General features: G+C 45.9%; 1 protein-coding gene across 2 annotated transcripts in view; it reads right to left on the bottom strand.

The window, feature by feature from the left end:
* The window catches only part of LOC126574440 (kin of IRRE-like protein 1), an 82,049-nt gene that overhangs the window by 19,851 nt on the left and 34,698 nt on the right, over positions 1 to 27,500 (bottom strand). Inside the window, exons 1-2 of one of the 2 annotated variants that reach the window (XM_050234640.1) lie at positions 26,884 to 26,922; positions 937 to 1,229 (exon numbers count right to left, since the gene is read on the bottom strand). In XM_050234640.1, the coding sequence (XP_050090597.1) occupies positions 937 to 1,229; positions 26,884 to 26,914 (324 nt within the window). In that variant the 5' untranslated portion in view covers positions 26,915 to 26,922. Of the gene's footprint in view, positions 1 to 936; positions 1,230 to 26,883; positions 26,923 to 27,500 lie in introns of those variants that run through there. The other variant, XM_050234639.1, reaches the window with a different exon arrangement.

Raw genomic sequence — 27,500 nt, forward strand, 5'->3', positions numbered from 1 at the left:
AGTGCGAGAGCATAAGCAAATTCAATCCATCTTGTAGTTAATGAATGTTCTCTTTGGTTTTGTTCTGTTTTTGGGTCCCAAACCACACCAGTCAGCTGTTGGCTTTGGCTGATTTTTTTAATACATTCAATCAAACTGAACGGTCCAGCATCCAGTGAAGGGGCAGAAGAGTGCGCCATTGCTTGCGACAGCATAAATCTGCGTACTGAGCGTAATGAGTTACGGCGAGGTTGGCGTCCGTTTTATTTTCGGAGGAGATAACGACGAGTAATTAACAACTATAAATATCCCTCAAGGAAAGAGTTTCTGAGGTAGCTATAAAACTTAGCAAGGATCAAAAAATGGTGAAACGTTGCTGGAAGCATTAATACTAATAATAAGAGCAATTATTAATCTTCCAACATACAATGCTTTCTTCCTAAATAAATTCAATCTCCACAGGTCAGCTAACGGAAAATAGAAAAAGCAAAAAAAAACCCACTCTGTAAAACAAAAAATCGCACTGTACAACATCATTTTTCAACCAGGACCACTACTCTGCATCTGAATGCCGTGCTGCATTCGGAGGTTTCGGTTTGTAAAAGTCATTCTCATTATAAGAGCATTAGGAGTGGGTAATACGATCAACCCTAATGGCGCTCTCCTGTGGCGATGGCCAGACACTCCTCCCCGTTGGCCAAAAGCACATTTTGAGGCTTACAAGTCCGCAGCATATGGTGCAGCAAGCAAGCGTGCATGTTCCCCAACGATTCGACGGCTGTACGACGACGATGTTTAACGACTCGTAATACGATGGTCCTACGGCTCGAGGCCAATGGAGTTGCATTATGCAAAAACCTCCATACCATCGAGTGTTACTGGTGTGCGTGCGTGCATGTGTCTGTGTGGTGCAACAGGCGCTCGCGCGCGGTCACGATCACCAGCGTGTCATCTTACCGTTTTGTTGCCCAGGTTCTTCACTCGACAGCTGAGATAAGCGGATTTGCCGACCAGCGCGGTCACATTTCTCGGTGTCGTATCGTCAAAGTACGGTTCCTCCCATTTGCCGGTGTGCTGGTGGCCACCGTGGGCAAGCGATTGTGGCTGTGGTTGCTGCTGTTGCTGGAGGGAGCCGGCCGGATCGGAGGCGGCCGCCACGTATGCGCTCAGCTGGGCGGTGCTGCTCTCGAGGAATGATTTATGCCGCTCGATGGGTTGACTCTGGTGGATGCCACCGCCACTGGTGATATCTGTAATTGGAAGTGGCAGATGGAGAGGAAAATTGTTTCAGTACATCGATCACACATACACGCGTACAAGGCTGTTGGGTTGGGCCAGGTTTATTAGTGTGAGCTGTGAGCATGCTCGTGGAGGCGCCCCGTTAGGCTTGATCACCTAGACACCAGAGACAGAAGACAGATCTCACCGGGCCTGTGTGTTTTGTCGTTTATCCTTATCAAACCGTTCAGCATGGGATCGGATATCAGTCGGACCCGTCGGAATACCAACACCGTACAAGGACGTCGGGCGAAACGTCAGTTACTATTTCATTCACCAACACGGCAGCGAGCTATTCACCATCTCGTAAGCTGACAGTCAGTGTACGATCCTCGCCATGAATCTGTTATCGCCCCCAACGCCATTGCCATGGCCTTCCACTGGTGGAGGGGAGGGATCTGGCCATATTGTAATCTCACCATCGCTCATTCTGGGCGTCTGAGCATCGGTGCAGTGCAGTGCCGGATCCATGGATGGCAACGCCTCGCTACGAACAGTGCAACGATATGTTATGCTCCGTCAGCGCGTGTTTGCTCTAATAAATAATACAACACATTGCTCTGACCATCATTTTTCATTTAAAACAAATTACCACCCCGGAAAACCCATCCAAGGCAGTTGCAAAGGCACCATCTGCATGCCATCTAGGGTCTGGGCTTCTTGTGAACTTGTGAAACATGGTACCGGTTCGGTTGTGAAAAGTGAGTTGAAAAATTGGCGCTCTCTAGGCGCTCCGAGCACAACATTAACTAAGCAAAACCGTTTCATTTCCATTTCAAATCCAAAAAATCATTTCAATCAACTCCGTGGAATGATTTCAATCAACTCCGAACAAAAGGCATCCAATCCAAATCATCGTTTATTGGGTAATTGTATGCTGCATTACCAGAACAACCGTGTTGAATGATTAATAAACCAAACGGTTCTACAGCAAGCCTGCTGTTGGGAGCATGTGTTATTAGCTGCTCATGTTACAAATTGAAAATGCTCACCAGTACTAACGACTGTAATTAGTGTAGACGCTGGATGGGTGAACGAAAAAGGGAAGGTAGAGCGTTTTTTTGGGACATGATCGTGCTGGTTTGGGACGTGCTGGTTTTGCTGGTTGTCGGAAAACCACGTACTGCCGGCTTTCATGTACAACCACTAGTATCAAATAATGGTTTGGCATGTATTTTACATAATGCGCTCTAAAATGGATTGGTCGGTGCGTCAAGTGCACCGCTACACCAAACCACATGATTACGACCACAACGGGGTATTAGGTATCACGCTCACGTGACCAGAAATGTGATACACGGGTAGCGAGAGCGCAAACAGGCCTAATCGCAATAGTGACCGGCGGTTACCGTGATTCATCATGTTCTCGTGTACATCGTGATTGTGGGGAAATCTGATAGCTTATTCCTGAAGCTCTGGGATATAAAGAAAGAAGAGATGGAATGGAAAATGGTTTATTGATTCTTTCTACATTTATTAATGATATCTGGACGCCATATTTTGATGCTATCGCGTAGATATAGTCCATCGCCGATTGTGGTGATCAGGTATCATTAATTAATGTAGAAAACATTAATATTTTCCATTTAATCGTTATCTGATTGTGCAAAAAGCATATCTGTAGAACATCGTTTCGGGTTGATTTCAAAAGCACCGAGCTTTGACCGAGGACGGTTGAATCGAACTACAACAATGCGTACTAGATTGTCGCGAAATCCTCTAAAGCTCTAGTTCTAAATCAAATACCAACCTATAACAAATTCTACGGAAACTGTTAGAACAGCAACTCGCCGAAGCTGCTTCCACTGACCGTTCGCAACTACTCTCTCCTTGCATCCATGTATACCTTTAGAATCAGGTGAGCATTCTGTGGCTTCCAGGAAGTGGAAACTTTACCCTCGGTTGACCTGCAACGGTGACCGAATTTTCGTCAAACGAAGCGTCACAAAGTATCAAAAAGAACCACGAATCGGGGTCGCTCTAGTTCCAAAAACCCCCAAAAACAGAACGAAAAAGCTACCGTCACCACGGCATCGCTGCAATGGAGGCGAAGTGGCTCGTTAGTTCACTGAATTATTTCGTTAGTTTCACATCAACCAACGTACCATCCAACCATCAAACATCCAAACCGGTTAAGTTTGACGTGATCTTGTGGTGACGGTGATGTTTTCCGGTTCCGTTTTCCGGGAATGCAGTTCAAACATGGAACTCACTTCACTCCAACGACCTTTTCAACTTATCACGAAAATGCGGGGGGTGCTTTTTCCGGACGAATTGAATCCTGTTGACAGCCAACAGCAAGTATGTGAACTATAAATGGTCCCAAAAGGGCAGCGAACTAAATCAACAAAATGATGACCAACTCACCAGCAAGCTCTTTGATGGACGAAAACAAAGGCACCACCCCAGAAAACGAACCACAAACGAATAAACATTGCTTCTGCTAACACCAGAACAGTGACTAGAACACATTAGCTACACATTTGGAGCGGCGCTGTGCCAACGTGTGGTTAATGTTTGACTCTGGTACCAATGGTTGTTGGGCTTCTTTGTGGCCAGCATTGGAATTGTAAATGTTTGGCTCCGTATGTCAAAGTGCTAATTGAATACCGAGAAACTGCAATCACGGTAATCAAATGACGGATGCAGAACGCAGCTCCTGGAACGATGCAAGTAATTAAACAGGGAAATCTGCAAGTGGCAGGTACATTAGCTGCATCACATCGAAACATTCCGGGAACGTAATGTAGCTTCTTATAGCAAATCTATGCACATCAGGGATTCCAATGATGGACACGGTGTCATCCGTAAATCATTGGCTCTCAGAATCCTTGGATCTAAACACCAGCTACCGAATGCATCCAGCTGGCTGTGGTCAACCCAAAGCTCATCCTCTAAATCCAATCGAAAGTTATTGCAACCGGTTGCCCATTTCTCTCTAGTCAGGTTTATGGTAGCGTTGCCCAAACCACAAGCTAAGCCCAACGGTTCAGTGTATCGAGCGAGATGCTGGAAAGCACTCCATTGTTACACTTGAGCCGTAACGTGACAAATGAGAGTTTGCCTGTTGTGGATGTATTTTAATTATTTACCGCATCATAAACCCGAGATCCGGGTGGTCTAGGCCACCGACCACGAACCAGAAGCATCCACGGTTACCACGTTTGGTTCCATTGTCGAATTATGGTTTGAGTTTTTCATTCACCATCCACCAGCGTGCGGTGCGTTGCGATGTCCCCAAGGTAAAGCTCAATATTTGCTCCTCGAAAACCCAAGGTTCGGCACAGTGTGTCCGGAACCCAGAAATTCGTTTCTCGAATTTTTCATAATCCGTCCATCCAGCCCTGGCGCGCCCTTCGTTACCGCATTTTCTTGGTGCTCAAGTTTGCGTTCGTCCGACGAACGCCACCTTTCTGCTTCGTTCCTCCCCACGGTCGATTGTTGATCCCAGTCGCACACCTGGCCCATACCGGGCGTAAAGAATATCTTCAAGAATCTATGGAACTCGCTCGCTCGTTCAGAAGGGCTTGCCAGGGGCCAGGGCAGTTAAGTTTTATTGCCATAAAGATATATTAACTACCGGGTTCCCCAACCGGAGACATCCAGACCCGGATCCTGATCTCGGGTTCTTCGGTTCGGAAATGTTTCCATCATTGCGGGCGGGGGCTACGCGGTGCTTCATCGCATAAATTCGTTCACCAGGAGCAGGTGAACACGAGCGGTGGGCGATGGACCTTTGTGCCTTATTTAACGATCGAATGATAACGTACTGGCCGGGACCTTAATTTAGTCCACCCAAAAACCCCACCCCCTCCGTCGTCGGGGAGGAACTAATTTATGTGTCTCGCTTGGGTCTCGCTCGGTCGCTCGCTCGCTCACGGGGTGGTTCGATCCATTCCGCCGGTGGCCGGTGGCCGGTGGGAACCGTGATTCGAAAGTGAAATAAAATCGTTTGCAATTACGAGATCGGACTACCGCGGCCATATCAAACCTCCGGTTCTGCGTCCGCGGTTTCCAGTAGATAAGCGCCGGCGGAGATGATGATGCTGGGCCAAGCCACCGCTCCCGGGGATTTACGACTCCCCCGGTGTATAGTAGGCACCGTAAAAAAAGGTCATTCCGTGACGTAATGAGCTGGTGGAAGGCGGGAGGAGCTGGTGCTGGTGGCTAACAAGATCTCCCACGGGTGCCGAGCGTCGCTGGTCCGTCACCGTCTCCGATGGGAGCAGTTTGTCGTTCCCGGCTTCCGTTGCCACGTGCCGCGTCGTTTCGTCCTTCTCTCTCTCTCTCTCTCTTTCTCTCTCCGTCTGGCTGCTCTTCCTTCCGGAGGACTATTTAGGGCCGCGTTACGATGGGAGACCCGGTTGTAAACAGGTAATTACTACGATAAAGTTAAATTTTACTGGAAACCTCTAGTAGCTCGCTCTCATTGCGAAGGACCCGGCTCGGGATGATGAGCTCAAGTTAGGATTCCTTACCATGTTGGCCTTTTTTGCCCGAAGAGGGATGAGCATTCCCTGCGGAATGCGGAATTTGTCACCGTTGGGTAATGAGATCATTTTAAATCACTTCCACCCCCTAAGTGAAACCAGTGTTCTCCGTTGTTGCACTTCGCTTCAAGATGGCTTTTGGTTGGATACAAGGATACAAGTGGTGGTTCGAGGGCATTTCGTGCTTCTTTAAACGGGAAGACTAACAAGCACAATAAAGAATATGGCTTTGTGATGGACAAGTTGTTCCCACCCCCTTTTCATTTTGTCCAAATCATTCACCAAATGATTGATCTACCGTTCGTTATTTGATTTCCTGCTTCTTGCACACGATTCTAGGAACGATCGAGATCTGATGGTAATCATGATTTCTGGGCCCCTTCTTCGCTCGAATCTATGCTCGGATGAATGTTTTACGAGGAACAACCTCCGTTGCTGTGCCTCAATTTAAGGCGGTCTCTCGTGGGACGCCAGAACGAACGATGCAATGGCCTTAGCAAACGGAACGGAGCCTGGCCTCGCTGCATCAATTATTAAGTTTCTTCTTTCTTCCCCTCACCACCAGCCACGGGTGACGATAGAAATCTGCGCAGTCGAGATAACGAAAAGCAGTGGCAAAAAGCAATCATGACTGGTGCCAAATATCGGCTTAACTCCACTTCGGCGTGGTGCGAACTCGGTGCGGTTATCGCTCGAAGACGGGCACTCCGATTTGAGCCGCTTGGCGCGTACTTTTTCGCGAGAATAGCTTTTCGCTGGGAAGGAGGCATAATCGAACGAGGTCATTGAGTGTTGGTCGAGGGGCGCGGGAGGTTGGAAGCATTGGCAAGCACACTTATCGGCAGCGAGAAACGATAATCGCTAAGAAGCTTTCCAAGGGACTAACTCGTTGCTCGACGATCGCCAAGGGGTTGTTTGATTTCTTTTGTGAAATTTAAAAACTCATTGAACAGTGGTACGATGTACAGCAAGTACAGACCGAGTGAAGGACTGTTGAATCGATCAAAAGTTGCTCTGTTTTTTTTTATCAATTTAATACATTTTGCGATATTTATTCCAGCATCATCTATATATTGTGGCCGATGAATCGATTTGAACTTTAGTTAGAAGTGATGATGCTTCATATAAACGAAGCTTTAATAATTCAGTGTTAAAGTTTCGATACACGAATGCAGCGTTGTCACTACAAACTAACAAAACGAGGTTTCCTTCTATTATATGGTCAAATGATAGTTTTATTGTAAAACAATTCACCTGCAGTGCCATTTCACCATCGTTAGCAACATACTAACGAATTGCAAGGCAGCAAATGACAGTTTGCGCAAAGCCAACTGGCAGTTTACCTGAAGTGAAAGGTGCTATCGTTTATTGACACCTTCAAAGCAATGGCTGACGATGCTGATGCCTCAAACAGCACCACCACCTAGCCCACGGGATTCATGTGGCTCAATAAATCAGAGCAACACTTAAGCTCGCCGCTAACAGGTGAAATCGAAAACACTTTTCCTTCAAATATATCAAACGATTACCCACCACCTTCACCAAGATTGCTCCTCCATTAAGCTCGTGTGTGTTCCCAAATTCTGTGGGCACGTGGAACCGAACGATTTTCTTCGAAGGAATCCAGCCCCATTCCAGTGACCGCCCCGTTTTTCGGTGGGCCGCAATGTTGCGTGGAAATTGCGGGTGCCACGCTACACCATATCGTGGATCTAGACACATACTCTTGGTTCACCCAAAGCCTGCTCAAAGCGAAGGGCGCATTTCACGAATTCCTGTCATTTCAAGGCTTCGCACGAGGCGATGCGCGTGTGGTGGTGGTGGTGCGACGCACCATCTTGGCCATCAGGTGAAACATTGATTGAATTCCAAAACGGAAAGAAAAATGCCACTATTGCCACCCTCGGTACAGCACGCCACCGGTGGGAGCGGTGAAATGTTTCCATTTCTGGAAGGTATCAAACCATCGCTTTGCCCTTCTCCCCCATCAAAGCACAGCGTGACTTGGCTGTTTGAGGCTTGGCCGTTCCCTGTGTGACGTGAAGCATTCATTCGAAACCACCATGATGCATTCCCGTTTCCTTTTTTTTCCCTCGAACCGGTATCCGTAGAATGAAGATTACAAAGCGAAATATATCGAGCGCAAGCGGCAGAGCGAGGGGAGCGAAACATTGAAACGATATATCGAACAAATGATATCTATTTTTCAATTTTGAACGAAATTCTGGCTCGTCCTTTGAAGCTGTGACCATGTTAACCGCCATCCAAACGCCATTATTTTCGCTCATTCATCGGAAATTTAACACAAAATGGGAAAAATACTGGCTGTGTTTCAGGACGAGTAAGTTGAGGTAACAATTAAAACAATCCCGGCCAGCCAGCCAGCCAGCCAGCCATTCCGATGGGTACCTTTGCACGAATGGTTTTGTCAAGTTACGCAGAACTTTGTCAACGGTTGCACACGCGCACCGAGGCTCGAACAAGTTCTTGTCTTGCACCGAAAAGATAAATTGGATTTATCCACCACCCGCCGAGGGCGGACTTTCGTTAGCTTCCAAGCTGAAGCCATGGACTTGCACCTATCGATACTTCGTCTAACACGCTTTCCGGCGAAAGGCGGCTGTGGGACACATTTGTTTTTCGCGAAATTTGCCAATATTTCAATTTTATGAACATTTGCCGCCGTAACTTGAGCACGTTGCGAATGCAATAAATGGAATTCTTTCGGGTAAAGTTTCGGCCAGCAAACATGGCGGCAGGCATTTGTCGAATCGACGCTTTCGCGGTGCGGTGCGGCCGACGACAACTTTCTTCTGCTACGCATTCATTTGCACCATTTTGCGTTATGGCGCTGTCACATGTGGCAATGCGTTTGGGGCAATATCGATGACGAGGACCGTAAAAGTGAGTTATGAGTGACAGAGCTGCTGGAACGAATTCGCACGAACATGATTGCGTATGCTGCTCCCGCTGCTTATGAGTTGTTATCGGAGGTTCACGCTCCAGCTAAAAGTTATTGTGACACATTGGTTTCAAGAGTGCGATCATGCAATAGGAGGATACGATGGATTTGATACGATTTCTATAAGCCAACGGCGATAAAATGTTTGTGGGACATTTTTACTCCTCAGACCCTTTCATTTTGAAACTTATCGATGGTCTTATTCTTTAATCATTACTTTCACCAGAAATGGGCCTGATTGAACCTAAGGCCACTGGCGAACCTGATCTAAAGATAACAATACCTAAAGAGGACAAGCTGACATTCCAAGAAAACTTCCAAGGAATTATCGGTGCTCGAAGCCATCTACTAGCTTCAATTAATTAAGCCTAGCAGCAACCTGGTGCGTTGAATTGGAATAAACTAATTAGTTAATCATTTCTACTGAACACAGAGGTACCAGAGGAGCCCTTCCTTTGACGCTCGTGTTATGAGCCGCTTAAGGACTCGGTGGCTTTTCCAACTAATTAATTTGTAGTTAGGGGGAAAGCTGATTCACTACAAACACCACGAGTGATGTTACTGCTTCCCACTATACTGACTGCATAATCGTTAATGAATGTGATAAGCAGCGAACTTTAAAGGATCCATCATCGTCAGTGTGATCCATCACGATGCTACTCTCTATGTCTTCCCAAACACGGTGAAGTTAAAGGTAAGTTATCGACATAAATTGATTGAGCCAAACCATCAGATACCGGGAATACACATCGAGTAAACAGTTCATCTACCCGCAACAAACTCTGCTGCTCGTGGGGTTTACTTTCAAAAATGATTTTCTGTTTGTTTTTCAACGATAGCGGTGCGTCACGCTCGCTTGAATTGTTGCCCTTACCTAACATTAAAATAACAGAAAAGCGTTTTGCCTGGTTAGGGGAGCGCTGCTTTTGCGCACCGATTTTGCTATTCTATGTGTGTTTCTGTTTGCTTTGCGTCACTGTGCATGACAGCAACATGTGTTCTCAGCAGGTGTACCCCAACTCAGTGGGTGGCTACAGGGTAACAGGGAGATTCCATTATTTTGATCAAAATGTATCACAGCCGTTCGATGGCTGGAGAAATATCAAATATGCACACGACAGCAGAATATCAAGCCAAAGTATGCGCACGTTTTAGTCAAGTTAATTGAAATCAGTTCCATAATATACTATTGTTTTAATATTATTATTCATTTGCAGGCCTGATGCTAAACAGTTACCTTTAAATGACGTGATCTTTTTTCCAAGTAATCTTTTTCCAAGCTCTAAAGTTTAGACCTGGTGTTTTAATCGTTCTGAGAAAAATTTAATTTAATGATAAATATGGCATTTATATTACTGTTTGAAAATTTCCTACGTTGTAACCTTATCCAACCTGCTACCAAATTTCAAGTGAATAACGTTGTAAAGGTTTCAGCCAACTGTCAGCAAACTTATCAGTTTGCTCCAATCGAAGTTACCAACCGGTCGATGATATATCCATCAAGCTGCACCCGTCTCAAACCCTCTACCAATGATGAGCTAATAAACTTACGTAAATAGCATTACCGGCTCAGAAGCTTCCCAAAACGACATGATCGACAACGACGTCACTGACATTGACAACAATGAATGGCTGACGATAACGCCTTCACCAGCTTCATCGCTAGGCGGTATCAACATAGCTGAACCTAACCTACCGTAATCTTGGTGAGAGAGCAGCATAGCTTCCTATCTTGCCATCTCTTTCACTGTTCCAGCCAAGCGAAGGACTCATGTCCTTGAGATGTTGCCTGCCTCACAGCGAGCATCATTATCGTCAGGCTTACGCGAGGAACAAATGAGGAGCATAAGCTCGACAGCTGTACCCTTCACTCCTCCCCCCCCCCCCCCCCCTATTTACTGACACTCTCCTCATCCTCAGGCTAGGCTAACGCTATTACATGATAATTATTTCGCAAATAAATTAGACGCCCTCACCTAGGGATCAACGGGAACGGGAACGTCAATCCACCGCTCGCTCCGACCGCACACTCGAGCACTTCACTGCGAGCGGGAACCCAACAAGGACATGTTGCAATATACTAAGGGATGAAAGTCATCCCGGGTAACAGGAACAGCGCAGAGCAACGGGAAGCGAAACGGAAAAGGGACATTTGTAATTGTTCCATCTTCCTCTGCACACGTCCTGACACATTCGAAAAATGAGGACAACAGTCAAGTGAGAGGGTGTGATGTGTCACACAAACACATACACAGTCACATCACCATTCGGTTTTGAGTCGCCAGCCCCTCATCCGGATCGCAACTCGATGTCAAGCTTCTTGATGGCGTGATATGTCTTCGCCGAAGCAGATTTGTCACGGAAGGGAAGTGCGCTTCCTGAGATCAACGGTTGATGGTCCGGGGGAGGAGAACTAGCCGACGGTGACCAACGAGAACCTACGGTGGTGGTAGAATGTTTGCAAAATGAGAAACGTGCCTCAGCATAAATCTAGGTAGCGAGCGGTTTCCCTCTTGGCATTTCAATTTTCTTCGCTTTCGCTTTGCCCGCAACTATCGAGCTCAACCGCTCTGCTGCCTTTGCACTCCTGCCTCGCTGAGGGCCGTGTAAACTTTTGTACCGATGAAAGGCTTGTGGAGAAAGCCGTCAGAAGTGACGAAGCGCCGAAGCGAAGATATGCAGCGTGAAAGTTCATCTCAGAATCTGGACCAATCCGGTCCAGGGTTCAGATGCTTTCATTTTCCCACATCAGCGCTTCACTGTGGGGATGGGTGGAGGGAGTCATCCTTTGGTGACATTTCGGACACTTTACATCTCTGGCCATCGCTTCGGTTGTAGCTTCGGGAGGATCATGCCGAGATAACAATCTATATGCAATTAGGGCAGGACTACAGCCACTACATCCGAGGGCCACAATGCGATGGTGTGGTGTAGCTTGTACTTGTTGCTCATTCACTCTTGCGAAAGCGCTTGCTGCTATTCAGCATAAAGTGGGGATAGTTAATGAGGGTCCACTCTAGTAATGAGATTTCCTTCCAGCATCTGTTAGAACAGAGGCAAAAGGGTTTTCAAACGTTGTTTCTCTAACAAAAAGGTGAATGATTACAAATGATGAAAAGGGTACAAGCAGAACAAGCTGTCCAATTAAATGGCTTCCTCATTTTCATGTCCAACATTCCAAAAGTCCAACAGAGCACATGAAAAGGTCAGGCAAAATGTTAAAATAACTTTATGAATTGTGGCTGTATGTAAAAATCCAATGCATGTTGGTTATCGTTGTAAAAACGCTGCATAGCAGAAATGGAGGCGCCAGTCTTTTTCAGAAAAAAAAGAAATTTTACCCAGAAATGATACATCAATTTAAAATTCCATTGCATTTCACGTATAAAAAAAATTTGAATATAAAAATTTAAACTAATTTAAGATTATTCAATTTCTAACAATTGGAAAAGCCATTATGTATGAAACAGCATGCGCCATGTAATGACATTTCCAACAATGCCATCGACATTCCTGTCACTGTCATGATTTTATCCGCGTAAAGAGCAGAGCGAATCAAAACACTTTAATGCTATCACCTCATTAAAGCTTACGGTCGAAGCGTTTGTTTCAAATTTCGTTTGTGCCATGCGGAACTCTCGGCGTGCTTAAATACCATTATGCCGAACGATTAATTGGATGTCCATGCATCGTCACACGTGAATCCGTGCACGGAGCCAGAGGAATTTTTCATTAGACCTCTCGGCAATGCGGCAAATCCCATATAGATGCAACGGCTGCACTGGATGTGAGATTAACTGACGATAATAACTGTTCATTTTCCAAGCCTATTCGTGCCCCCCGCTTATGCTGCGTTAATAACAAACCGCTCATCGCACCCCGCAGGAGTTGAGAGTGAGAATGCAGAGAAAAAGAACAACAGGGTAGATCCCGGATGCGCCGTTATCAAACCATCCCACTGCAGTTGAAGGGTAATAAACATTATAATCATCCCTTCTGCTGCCGTCATTATCGGCAACACACCATTACGTAACGCCTAGAGCAGAGTAATGAAGCTCACCGCTGATGCCGGAGGGTGGAGTGAGTTAAATGGATCTACCAAACATCAGTCGTGTACATATTTATTGCAGGAAGCTTTTGAAGACCATTAGAGCACTTCAATGATGTTAGAAACCCTTCCAATGGATCTTGCTATTTAGGATGCGGTCTATTTCTACGAACATTATGTTTCTCAAGAAATCTTTTGCAAAAATGAATCAGTTGTTTCTTTTTAATTTAATTAGACCCTGACTCACAGAGTGTACCATTGCACTCGCTTAAGTGTAGCTACTTGGAACGGAAATGTACTTCAAAATCTATTTTTATTGAACATTTCTAGTGCACGCTGTACGGCATGATTGGAGCAGCATAAACGTATGAAAAGCAAAAAGCCAAACCGACCTTTTCAACCCCTTTTCTCTGGAAAGCACACTCTGCAGTGTGGGGCAGAATGTACGTGATGCAAATAGTAATTCGGAGCCGGAACCAGAGCGGTCTTCGAATTGTTTACAACGTGAACGAGGAATCAATTCGCTTTTCTCGCCTGGCTTTACTTAAGCTTTCTTCCATTACAGTGAATTCTGGCCAGCGCAGTCAAGGAAAACCATCTTCGAGTTCAGTTCCTGGTAAAAAAAAACAGAAAAACCAAGAGTTTGTCTACTCTCTTTGCACGACCCTATTCCGCACGATTTTTGACCGAAGATTGTCGTGAAATATGGTTAAGTGTGCAAGGGCGTGGACGTGCGGTGTGGCGGTGATCCGAAAAAGGGTCCCATGTTATCGGAGCAGCAAAATCTCCGGTAACGATTCAGCCTAACAGAAAGATCTTCCGCATTGGAATGGTGTGGGGCAAAGGAGATCGCTGAAACTTACGCAATGCGATGATACGTGAAATTGAAAAATGTAAATTGAATGATACAACTCAGTATCGGCAATGTTGATCGTTCCCAAGATATTGTTTAATAATTTATGCAGGATAGGTTCCTGCTTGCTTGGTTCGGATGAAATTGATATCAAGCTAATCGATTTTAAAGATTTTTTTACTTCTGTTAAGAGGTTTAAAGTAATCGTATTTGAAAACAACCACATTAATGGATAAATTTTCTACTAATTTGTCTCAACAGATCATTTTGAGAAGATTTAAATTATAAATTTAGATTATTATGCTAACACAAATAACTTTATCATCCCATTTTACATAAACTGCAAACTTATGGCTACCTTTACCCTTCGACGAAGATCTTATGGTCGATCTTGCCATCGTCTGTTCGCGGAAGTTTGCAAAAGCCCAAAACCCCTACTAAAAGCTGCCACACAAAAGGGCTCGGGCTGTGCTACAAAACCATTAACCCTGTCTCTTGCAGCAGTTCAGGCAGCTGGCTGGCATAACTTGCTACCTTGTGGAACGTTTGAAAAATGAAACAAGCGATTCGACGATCCGCTGACTCAAGAAAGTTGCAGCGAGTGCCACGGACACGAGACGCCACCAGCAGACATGTGGCCCTCGCCCGTGTACGAGCGCGTACCACGAAAAGAGCTATTGCAAGTGCTTGAGAGCCTTCACGGTACCGCGCTAGCGTAATTTGGATTTTATAAGGCTAATGCGGACGAAGAATTACAATTTTCTCGATCCAACAAACCCTCACACGCAGTTGATGCCTGGCATTGAAAGGGTTTTTTTTTTTTGATAAATGTTACTCAAACAGTCAGATGCACTCGGTAAGGATGCGTTGCGGTAGTGTTACCATTTGATGTATGAAAAAAGGGCAACTCACTCACGTGGAAATGAATCTCATACAATATTTAAGCAAATTATTGCGAACATTCGGTTGCTTTTGAGAGGGAATTATGCACATTGGATAGTCACATTGATGCAAATAGCCTCTAAACCACACATTAACATCATCATAACCATTCGCTTAACCAATTTTAAAAGCCACTGTCCAACATTAATGCCCTAGTTGTTGGTTAGTTTGCAATCTCACAGTCAACGACCCGGGCGGAAAACAGGATTCCCTCTATCGTCCCCATGGACACAGGAATCGCATCGCTAAACGGCACACTTCTTGTACCACACCGGCCAACGACCACACCAAACGGAAAGAGATTTTTGCGGGCAAGAATATGGCCTCCGGAAAAGCCCCTGCCCTACCAAATTACCCACAACCCCAACCTGGCATTGGGGTGTTGCGGCCTATATTTAGTTCTTGCCTCTTCTAAATTGAGGTTAATTACCATTTCTACTTTCGGTGAAAAGATGAAACAAAACCGTTGGTAGCCGAGGAGCCTATCGTTGAGTCCTTGGTAGCTCCGGGTCACCGGGCACCGGGGGCTAATTAATTCAACGAAACCTCAACCTCCGTGCACGCTGCGTGGTTTCGTGTGGCTCGCACGAGCCAGCAGGAAACGGTGCCTTGCAGAATCGGTGCGTGCGTTTGGTTTCCAGTTTATTTGGAATTTGAGAGTGACCAGGCTCGAGTCAGTAACCGGTGCTACCGGTAACATTCGTCTTTGACTGACCATCCAGCCGGTTACTGGATCGGCAGCAACAGAATCCTCAGCTCCGCTAAGGCTAATTGATGGAAAGAATGACTCAAAAGCCTTTTTTCGAACCCCGGGACAAAGCAACCCCTTGCTGTCCGTGGTGAGGGTGGAGCGTGTATGGCCATGTCGTCACCGCAAACGCCACAAACGCCATTCGAGTCCACACACAATGGCCGTACCGTACATCATGGGTTTTTTTTTGGGGTTTCCCAGGGAAACGCAAATAAATGCCAATATTTAGCCCGATTAGCATTTGCACGCATCAGAGGGCAGAACACGCACGACACCACTCTGTGACTGTAACTGTGTCCCCGGGAAGGGGGCCCGAAAGTTGAGAAGTCACTACGCCGGCCCGGCCCGGCCCGTCCCAGGATGGTTGATTGTCCTATTTAATTAGGTTTAACTTGACCCTGGCAGCGTTGGATCCACTAGGGGTGTGCTGCCATTGTTTAGAAACGCAGAGCGCAGAACGGGAACCAAAGGAAGGCGACCCTTAGGCAAGCGGAGGAGTGGCAACATGCGACAGCCTGCCTGCTGAGGCTCATGCATAGCTAATTCATGGTACGTTCCAGTGGTGATGGTCGCCTGTTGTTCCCGAAAATGCTGGTAGAGTCTACTGTGTAGGAGGAGCTTTCCGGGAACTGTTTTACATCTTGACATCAGCAGTTGAAAAGATACTTTATTTGAATAGCATTTTCTGCGCGAATATCTAGTAAAAATGCCCCTTTTTCTTATCAATATTGAGTACCATAAGGGATTTTATTAAAATAAACTGTTGCTGATACTATTCTAGTCCCCGTGTAGACCTTTCAAAATCAATTTCCCACCAAGGCAACAGACGGACAGTAATAGCAAATCAATGCGAGTTAAAGTGATCAAACTACAGTGCCAAGACCGCAGCAATACAGCCACACGACATTAGGTACCGCGTGCAAACGGGGGTACAATCATAAATATTCACTTTCCGACACTGGCTCGCCCATTAACCAGATTACAAAAGGATTTTACTTGCTGTCCTTGCCGGAACCCCGACGACGGGCTCCCCGTTGTCCCCGGAAGAAAAGCGTACTTGGTCCGCCGGTGATTCTCATCAACCCACAGCAACCGGAAAGGCTGGGCCGAGACAATTGGCGGCGACTAGGTGGTGGTGGCTAGGAAAATCTATTAACACAAAATTTCCCATCCTTGTGGAGCCCACAATACCCGGGCACCGTAAATGGTCGAAGGGCGGCGTTGCCCGAAGGGTTTGTGGTATCTCTTTAGTGGAAGAAGCATACATTATCGTGAGAGCGCTCGCAGGGAAAAGGACCTTTTCACGCCATTCCGGTGAAGTGTAATTCTTGTAGCCATTCGCATGTCAACGGATACGGAACATGGCTGATGGGGGCGGGTGAGTGTGGCAGTAACGCACCGTTCACATGATATTAAATAATGCAAAGTTAACATCATGCTGCAGCTAATTGTGTCCACAAAAGTGATTACAATGTTCTGCCAATCATTCTGCTTGACTTGATTGTTTTAGGAACGTCCTTTATGTAAAAGTTTCATTTCATTGTCGTCGTTTTGGACGCGCCAAAAAGGGCTAGAACCAAAGTCAACTTCCTAGAAGATAAATGAGTAGCTTGCTTCCGTTGGACAACTATACTTTGCAGCAAGCGCCATCATTCATCAGTCCATCCCTGAGCTCACCTGGCATCAAAGAGAATGCTTTCACGAGGAAGCACACAGAAACCATTCCAGGCAACGCCCTGCAACTCAGAGGCGAATGGATCATTTACTAGGGGCAGAGAACAAGTAAACGTCCCGAGTCGTACAGTCGACTGCTTACTCCGAAAAACACTACATTTCCAGTGCCAGTAATGAGAAAGTGGACGATTTATCATATGATGCGGTCGATGGCAGCCTCTCCCCTCACTTTGCTGCTTCACCACTACACAACTCGAGCGCTGCCTGGCACCTGGACGATGGAGAGTGCCCGTACCGTAAAGGAGCATAGACGGTTGCCCCAAAAGTTGATGCTCCAACAGAGTAACAATAGACCACCCAACCGACCGACCGACCAGCCGGCACCAGCAAAGTGCCACTGGCCTGGCCTGGGCTGGCTTACTTAATTATTCCCAAACACCTGTGGCAACTTTCTTTACACCTTGCGGCAAACTTGCCCCTGTCCACCGGCGTTTGCTTTTCCGCATCGCAACCGGCACGAGTGCCGGCATGGAAAGCCGCCAAGGATGCCAATTGCGGAAGCGACGATACCCGAATTGTTCACTAATGAAGTTTACGTAATATTTTTCAATTATAAGTATTGGAACACCCTCTCCGCCGGCTCGTCTCGAATAAATGGGCTCCCGGATTGTTTCGGGGAAATTGAATTCGGCCACGTGTAGGAGGTGCTGTGGTGGGTGAACGAGGCGTTACCTAAACTGAAACTGGATGGAATTTTCCCGGAAACAAATTCATTTCCAGTAGCAACTGGCCCGTTTCCCTGAGGGAGATGCCACGCCATTTGACTCGCAGAACTGTAATCCACCTCCTGACTGAACAGAACATTAGAAATGAATCTAATGTTGCGTAGTATTCACATGAATACTGTTTATCGAAAATTAGGAGCTTAAGAGTGGCAACTGATTAGTAATTTAATTTAGGATATTTGTTTTTAATTAAAAATTGTGATTAAAAAACTAATACCATCCTTAACTGGTTTGCAAATGCACTAGTTTGGAAGAAGAAAATCAAGACATAATATGTATTATTTTCAACATTAATTATCTGAAAATCTGCAAGCCGCAAACACTGTATTCGTAGAGAATTAAAATGGATTGAAGCTAGAAATCCTCGTCGCTGAGAGTAGTGTCACCAACGGAGATAAACTGGTGGTATAATTGGAATATTGAAGGGTAATACAATCACACCTCTGGCCAATTATATCCATTCAAACCCTTTTATAGCGCAAACGATGGAATGGTTTTTTGTTGTTGTTTCTCTATCCCGGTGCTTTCTAGCGAAGCAGCGAAGATCGTGGCGCAAGATAATTGCTCCGACAATGATCTGGCATATTTGAATCTTTGGAAAACGCAGCAATAGCAGCACCGTGCTGCAATTTAATCATGCTGACAGCATCCTAGATGCCCAGCAGTAGCAGCAGCAGCATAATAGCGATGCAATGACAAAGGATGCAGCAGCGTAAAGAAAACAGAAAATGCTTGTGCTCTCGTGCACTGCTTGTGTTACGGTGTTCGCATTGTCCGGAGTCCTGCAGTGGAGATTACTCAGTACGGCCGGGCGTTGGGGGTAGATGATTTTAATAAAGTGTCTGTTGTCACTCCACTTTTCCCGTAGCTATGTTGATGAACACAAACACATATTCTCTCCCTCTCTCTCCAGGAAGAATGCCACTCACGATAAATCACGTAGTAGATGCTTCTCGAGATAAAAGCAGTAGCTTAGATAGCTATCGTTGCTGCCATTCACCACTTGAAACGATAAAGTATTTGATCATTAACTGGATTCAAATCGTGCCAACGTAATTTAATCACATTCCAGCATCATCCTTTGGACAATGAAACGGGACATGCTCTTCCAAGAAAAGTAACCAAACCTGAAGTTAAGTAATTTAAATGGAGAGATACTTATCTCGAGTGCACCGGCGAGCACTGGTCGTTAGTTGCCCGAACAAACTTACCTATAAAGAGAGAGAGAGAAAAATGAGAATGGTTAACGTTTTAAAATTTGCAGATGAACCATCATTAGCTCGCTGATAGAGGAATATGCAAATGTCGTCCCTGTGACCGAGGATCACGTGCACATTGACGATGATGGTGTTCGTGCGAAAAGTGCGTCAATTACATCCACTTTACCACCGCCGTTCGGGGAAAGCGAAGCAAAACACGTCATCGTGAAAGTACGGCCAAACGATCGGTGGACGTGAATATCTTCATCCAGATTATCGCCTTTAACGAAGGGTAATGATTATTGATCGGATATTTGGCTGATTATGTCGCAACGACCGCCACCGTCGCTCCATTTAACGACATTCGAACATGCCGGTATGACTTGTTTTTCAACAATGTGTGTTCGTGTTTTGACGCTGTTAAAAGTTGCTTCGCAGTCTGTCGCCAGTTTGACAAAGTGTTTACTGATTGTTAAACTGAATATTCACAATTGTAATCGAGTTATTGTGAGCAAAAATGTAACTGCATCTAATTCCCATTCTCTTAATATTAAAATTACCAACGCAAGTACAACGCTTCAATGTAATGCAATGGAAATTGGCGTCCAAAACTGTCTATTGAAACCAAAACCATTCCACACTGATAAAAGTGTTGCAAAGTTGCTTGCTAAAAACTTCCACAAAGGCTCATATCGGGTTGTCACTGACAGCGAAGGACCTCCCGATATAGGTCACCCTAATGGGCAAATGAAGTCGCTCGAAGTGTCTTCGCTCTTCGCCAAAACTTTACACAACCGACGAGGGAATTGATATCTTACTTGTGACACGGGTTGACTCACGACAAGGGCTTACGGTGACGCTGCTCGCTGACCGTAAATGTCGCGTCTCTGCTTTCAAAATTGCTTTTCTAAGTAAATTGCGAACTAATAGAATTATAATTAAACTTCACGACCTCGCACCAGAGGTAAGAGTTGGGGGCAAAGTGGCCGAACTTTCACCTCCTTCGCGCAAGCACATTCAACGAGCAACGAAATATGCTCTGGGATTAAAGAAGCGCTCACCGAAGGGCTTCACTTGAAGTTTCCTCTTCACTTACTTGAGGCACTGCGAACGGTGAAGATGGGTTCAATAAGTATATTAAAACCAATTTCCTAAAAAGCTGCATCTTCTTCAACACTTTCGGTAGTCCGGCCAGTGAGAGACGAGCGAGGGCGAGCGAAACTGTAAAATGTTAATGCAATCGTCTTCGTTGCGCGCTGACGCCATTTACCGACGTGGAATTTTAGATAAAGTTCCCCGTGGCGAAAAGGCAAGTACAAACGACGATGTTGCCTTCAAACCTCTCCGCTTTTTAGAACACTCGACATACTAAACGTGAAGCAAAGGAAAAAAATCGTATAAATTCCCATTCCATTCATTTCTGCTTATTCAAAATATAAAAGAATACACTTAATAACAAGCATAAGCAAGGAAATGATTGTCAAAATAAAATGAAATAAGTTTCAGAACGCTATCGTCTATCCTACTTTAACATGTTAATCAGCTCGTTATTTCCCTGTATTCACAAGGAATGTAACAGTTTTCCTCGTTCCAATTAAGGGCTTCTTGCTAATGTGTATCCGTAAGGAACTCTCACAACTCTGAACGGCTGCTCCGAAAGCCGTTGAAGTGGAGAATGTACTACTGAAGGCATTTTCGCAGCCCGTTACAGGCCGTCACGGACAGGAATGTCAGGTAAATCACGACAAACCCATCACCTGAGCAAATAACCATGATACGCCTATCGTTTGTGGTTAATGGTAGCAATGTTGCGGCCATATACTCCACTCTCATCGTGTGTTCTGCTCCCGAATGCAATGCGCTACGGCTCCACACAAACACAATACCGCACCATTGGCATCAACTAAGCGAAGCGTGAACGGGCATAGGAATCAAGCTGCCATTAATTATTCCACGCACTAACAAAAGGATCCCGTAATGTTACCGTCTAGACGGGGATAGCCACGTGAAGAAAAGCGACCGCCTAAGCCCACGGCGAACACGCACATCAAAAGAGCTCGCCGAGTGCGAAGAGTTGATTCCGCCGGAGCTTGGCAATGATTGCGGCTTGTTTTTGCCCTTCTACCTAGCCCGTCAACGCACTAGTCCCCGTGGCACATTCGGCTGATTGTTTCACTCAGCGTCAGCTCCTCGGTGTCCCGCCAACAATCTTTCTCATCTCGCCAGCCAGCCAGCCAGCCAGTCTACTGTCGCTGTAGCACACAGTTGCGTTTTTCATTCATCTTTAACAGAAAAACAAGCAAAAGAAGCGTACAGGGTGCGTCTCAGCTATGCTTCAAAATAAAACAAACGCGAACTGAATGCCCCAGCGTCCTCGTACGACGCTGTCATGTGGAAGAACATTCTACTCCGCGGCCGCTCGATATCCGCTAAATGTTTCACGTGATAATGAAACTGATGAATAGCTAAACATACATTTCTGTTCTTCACCACTTCGCCTGTGTCTGAGATTTTCCAGAGAGCTTGTTTCTGTTTGTTACTCGAACCAACCAACATGGGTTGCTGGATACTCTACCCAGCCGTCTGACAAGCTGGCAGGCAGAACCGGAGATCTGGGAGAATGTCTTGAGTTGTTCACATCTAACAAGCTGACTGAAGACAGTCCAGCTCGTTCGTACCGTATCCTAGGGGCTGAGAAACTCTTGGCACAAACTTTGAGCCTTCCGTTCCAGTGCCACAACACGCTACACCTCCTTCTCGAGGAACCGGCTGCTCCGCCTAATTGGAGGCGTAATTAAAATGCCTCATTTTGCTGAAGAGCTTCATCGGAATCAAAAATGTATGGCACGTTGCTCGTTCGTAACATCACCGTCGGTCACCAATGTTTCTGCCAACTAATTGTGAGCGGTTGTACGAGGCAACGCCAGGAATAGGTATGCCGAGAAGCAATAGGCCTTTGGGGCGCGTGGAGACGCACATGTACACCGCCGTATCATGTTGCCAGGTTAAACAACATTTTCCGATCGTCTCGTTTGATAAGCTAAACGCCTGGAAGCGCCGCACAAATGAATGCTTGATCCCCTTGTTACCCTGTTCAGCTAATGATCGAATCTTTAATTAAACGGCACGCACTAAAGTAATTAGCCGTTGATAGTGTGCTCTATGGTGGCAATAGACTACTATTCACAACCGCATGGTCGGGACGTGTTATGAGTTCACGATGAAGCGAGCAGCGTGCATATGGAAATCGGAGAAAAGTCCGTCAGAGATCAAATCGTTCACGTCCTTAGCGAAAGTAGCGTCGGAAAGTTGTGCCGATCGCTTGTTAGCGCTTGAAATGGTTTCGGAAATCTTAATTTAGCCTCTCTTAGTGGCACGAGCAATCACTGAAACGGTTATCGATGACCCTCCTGACCGAGTGTTCACAAACACTTCAGTTACACAAAGTATCCGACATTCGACAGAGTTCGATCTTTCCGATGGAAATAACCTCAACCAGTGTCACTGAACTGATCTGCCGCAGTATCGTGCCACTCACCAAATGACCGGACCCCGTCTCCTCTCATCTTGAAGAGCTGCGTTGCGCGATGTCTACGCCACGGACCGCCACGACGAAGTTTCCTTTTTGAAGTGTGACTTCTCGCTGGTTATAAATTTCCCTGAGCACTACCATTCGCAGGACGTTGCCTTTGATGCGCTGTTTCTTGGCCCGACATTCGGAATTTGATTACAACGACCAGAAGAGGCACGCAAGAAGATGTAAAAAAAAGGAGCAGAAAAAACATTCGCCGAGGACACTGAAGGGCGCTCGAAACTCTTCCTTCCTTCGGTTCGGTCGGTCGGTCGGTCGGTCGGTCGGTGTCGTCGCAGCAGGGACGAAACAGAAACAAACCGCAAGTGTCGCCGGCCACATCCGGTCCATTTGCTTCGACACCGCCCACAAGAAACGGGCGAGCCCGTGGCGCGTGGTGCGTGCTACGGTTCACGGAGGTCCGACACGGGCAGGGCGCGCGAAGTTTGGTTGCATCGAGCAAAAAGAGATAACGATTTATTGCCATTAATCAAATAAACAAAGCTATAAATCTCCTTCGCCAGTGAAGTTCTTGAGCTGCGAGCTTTTTTCTCTGTTGCTATCGATGTTCGACCAGTGGTTTGGTTGCTCGATGCTTAATCAACTTCAGGAAAGTGTGTTTTATCTCTAGTATAGGGGTTGGGAAAAATCGAAGCGAAACCCACATTTTCTTTTGCCAGATTATTGCCCTTTGGTGGCATTTTAATATTACAAAATCTTCTTAAATTTACTTTTAGATGACAAAAAGCATCAAGTAAAGCATGACCTACTAATCATTAGGATAAACAAAATAGATCGAAGAGCTTTAATGTAATATACCAACACAAATAGAAACAGGAAAGGAGGTTACCCACCCTTATCTCGTTTAATTAATTGATGTACGTCCAATCACTTCCTTCGCCATTTCATGGGGATCGACAGGGCCATAACATGCTCTTTGTTATCAATGTTACTAACCACAATGTTCCGGGAGCAAATGAAACTCCCCATCACTTGCTTTCTTCGTTCGCTCTATTGCCATATTCCACTTTCTATATCGCGAACAAGGATAATCGCGGGCAATCTGCTAATTCGTGTAATTATTTTCCCGGAGTGCTGTTGGTCCGCTCCAGCAACTCGTTCGCCGAAAACAGGCATCCCGTCACTTACAGTTGTACCGAGAAGTAAACGAGTTCCATTGAGCATGTGTTGCCCGCATAACGACTCGCTAATCCACCTGTGACCTACTTTCGGGAAGGTTGGTGCTTTTGCTATTAGAACGGTTCGACCGAAAAGCCAAAACACTACCGCATGACTGCCGCTAACGGTTACCGCAGTATCGACACTCGAATTTCCCGCAGATCTTGTTCTATATTGACCAAATCGAAAAAAATCCGAAATAAAATGCATCAATAGTGCATCGGATTGTTATCTTTTACGTGTTACGAATTAATGATGTTGTGTTGGCCGTTAGTTGAACAAAACTGTGCCAGTAAACAATATCTGGTCTGAGACAGTCTGTCAACTACCTTTAAACAAGCATCAAGAACATCTAGTTCTACTAAGAAAATAAAAATCTTTCGCAAAAACTGTCCTCGAAGATGCTACATACCCACATAGTTGGCTTTTATGGCCAATTCTGTTTTCATCTGAGAATGGAACTATGCATTCACATTCTCGCTCACATTCGGCTAGTAATTTCCCTGTGTTTCGAGCAGATTTAGTATCGCACATAAAATCAGAAATGTTTAGTTTACAGACGGCCCCAAATGCTGAAGATTGGTAGGGCAGTGATTGCGTGGGAAAAGGGTTGTGTCACCAACCACCACTAACGCGTGCTAAGTCAACGTCTGAGATTAGCCGAGCAATCGGAACCACTAGGAAGGAAGCGAGGAAAAAAAAGAAAAAGGTAATAGAACCTAATCTTGATGGATCTTTCCTAGATATGAGTTTAATGGCCATAAATCCCGGGGCCATCCGAGGGCTCGCAGTAACGCAGGAACAGTGATCCTACCAGCCAGCCAGCCAGCCACCCAGTGATGAGCTGGAAGGTTAGGCGCATAAGTAACGTTACGCAATACCGAGATCGACCCCCCGTTACCACCCACCCGGCCGGAAAAGGGATGATGCCTACCTAATGGTGCGGTCAATTATGATAAATCGAAAGAAGATAAACGAAATGAATGCAAAACATATCCGTACGCTATCGGTCGGTAGAGTCGAAAAGGCACGAGCGACCGGGGAAGAAGGAGAATGGGTGAAAAAAGGACACATGACCCTCGAAGGATTCCCAAGCGGCCGGCATGCGGTTTCGAACCGGAGGGAGGGGTGTTTGTGTGCCCCCTTGACAGCATCCCAACACCCGGCATGGCTTATACCCGGCATATCCTTTAATATACGCACCATATTGCCTGTCCCAGTGCTGGTGGCCTTTGCCAACCAGGTTCTTCTTGATAACGTTAATAGAAAAACTTTTTCCTCTCCTTTCAGCAAGCGGCGCGAAACGGTTCCGACGCTTTCTTTTATACTTCTCCGCTACACCCTGCGCTCCTCCACCATCTCGTAATGAACCAATCAGCGCGCCGTGCGTAACTGTTTTCGGCATTTATCGATCAATCAGTAACATAAAACGCAGCCAGAGAAAGCAGCGCAAGTCTTCCATTTAGCCCCCGCCCGGGGTCTGACAACTGACAAGGAAAGAAAAACTATTCCCAGGACACACGGACTAAATGGTATGTCGGCAGGACGAAGATTGTGTTAAGGCTAATTGTTTTTTGGGTCCGCTTCGATGGATGCAATATGCCGTGGCCGTAGCTGACTGAATGAAGCGAGGACACAGTTTCAATCAATTAGTGTTGATGCGGAACAGCAAAACTACCTTCCGGAGCTTTCTGTAGGTTAAATAAGTGGAACTGAATGGTCCGGGTATAGTTTTTTTCTCCGGGAAACAGTGATGTGATCCGAATTAAAACTTTCAAATTGTGTTTTCTAATGAATTGGTTATAAAGTTTGTAAATCCCTTTTATTGGATTTGCACGTTACAGAACAACTTTGTGCAAATTTTCGACAGAAAAACCAGTCGATTCCGGTGAACGCTCTTGGGTGGTATTTCGGATCAAGTTATTTTTTAGTATGCTCCAGTAAAGCATGCTAACTGCTAGCCCGTTTGGAATAGGTATTTTTAATATCTTTTCAATTTTTTATATTCACCTTCTGAATACGAAATATAACTAACTCCTACTTCCAAAAGTTATGCCAATACTAGTTAAAAGGATAACTCCTCCTCCTGTTTGTCAACTGCAGCATCCACAATTCAAGAAAACGGTTCCAGCGAACGGTCATAATCCACAAGCAGATCAAATGCAAAGCAGTTCTGCCGATAAGTAGTGACTGCAGCGGTGGCACCTTTCACTGGACTGACTCAAGTGGACAGGGAATTAGTCGTGTAATACACTTCCACCGGACCGGAGTCTCGTCGATTCTCTCGACGAGACCCGAGTTGATGCTCTTCCCAGGAGGAGCTTTAGAATGTCAAAATCAGTGAGCATCGACGGTGATTGTCCAAACGAAACCACCAAACGTGCCAACCAACGGGTCGGTGCGACTGTCATGAGAAACTTTGAGCCAGCACATCGGTCCCCCTGCCAGATGCCTGGTACGAGCAAGTCAGATACCACGTGACTAGAGCACACCGTTGGATTAGCGCCTAGGGACCGGCTTTTTTGGCCCGTTTTTGCTCATGTTTAGCTCGTTGTTTCCGACTACATCAAGCATGTTTTTGATGGAGAAACAAACAGATCAACCACTAATACCGTGTCCGATTGACAATTGTTGCCATCAGAACACCGTGACACGTGTCTGAACGCAGAGCGTTCTGTGTCATTTCAGCATCATACAAGTTTCTGAACGAATCAAGTGTTTATAAGCTGTTTGTATCAAATCTTTTTCACTTACATTTCATCTCAACATATTTTTTCCGTTGAAAGCACTCACAGACACGGAGACAGACGAAAAGACAATAGGCCGCGCATCACGGAGTTATCACAATTGAAACAGCGTGCGTCAACGCGATGAGCCATTAAGCTCCACTCGGCTGGACTAACAATCATCGTGGCGAATCCTGCGAATGGATTCAACAACGACAACAACACAATACACTCGCCACGCCAGCACGTCCCAAACGTCGACCGACCGACCGCATAACAATACCCGGTGACCGGCTCAAGAAACAGACGCTCAATGCCATCAAGAACGCCTGACGACGACGTTGACGCCGATAGGGCTTGGCTCAACTCGGCAGCTCGGCTCAAGTCATAACTCACCACCGTCCAGCGTGTGACCTTGACCAAGACACAACCTCACCAGCACTCACCGTTCCTCCCGGCTATTCTTAACGCACGCATCCATCGATGGAGCGGTTGATGGGGCCGTGTGTGACCTGATTGTGCTTCGCGGTTACGTTCGCGTACGCGTCGTCACTGTTGAGAGGAGAACGGAGGGTGGGATTGAGTGTTTTGTTTTTTTGCTTCATTCCATCGCGCCAGGAATGGAACGGAACGGAATGGAACGGAACAGTGAAGACCACATTACCTTCTTCGTAACACGCCTTCTTCCCGCCCGTTTCCTGGCCAGAGCAAAGTGCTGCGGAACGTAGAATCGGCATCATGCCGCCATCATGCGTTATCTTGATGGAGCTTCAAAGTTGTACCATGCAATTAGTGCGCCAATGATTACACGGTTGCGATGAGATGGATTAACATTCCTTGCCAAAGGATTAATTGATTTATGCAAAGTAGTTGAAGTAAAATTAACTACACCAAACCAAACTAAAGATTTCAACAGTTTTATGAATCACAACTATTCGAATGAACGTCTGAACAGAACTGAACACTGAACTGAATATTAATTTCTCAACCATAGGTTACTTTGTTAACAATCGTTACGCTGCGAAGAAACCAATTCACCGCATACTATTTTAAAAGTAACAAA

Source organism: Anopheles aquasalis, chromosome 3 (assembly GCF_943734665.1).
Source record: "Anopheles aquasalis chromosome 3, idAnoAquaMG_Q_19, whole genome shotgun sequence".
NCBI classification, from domain to species: Eukaryota; Metazoa; Arthropoda; class Insecta; order Diptera; family Culicidae; genus Anopheles; species Anopheles aquasalis.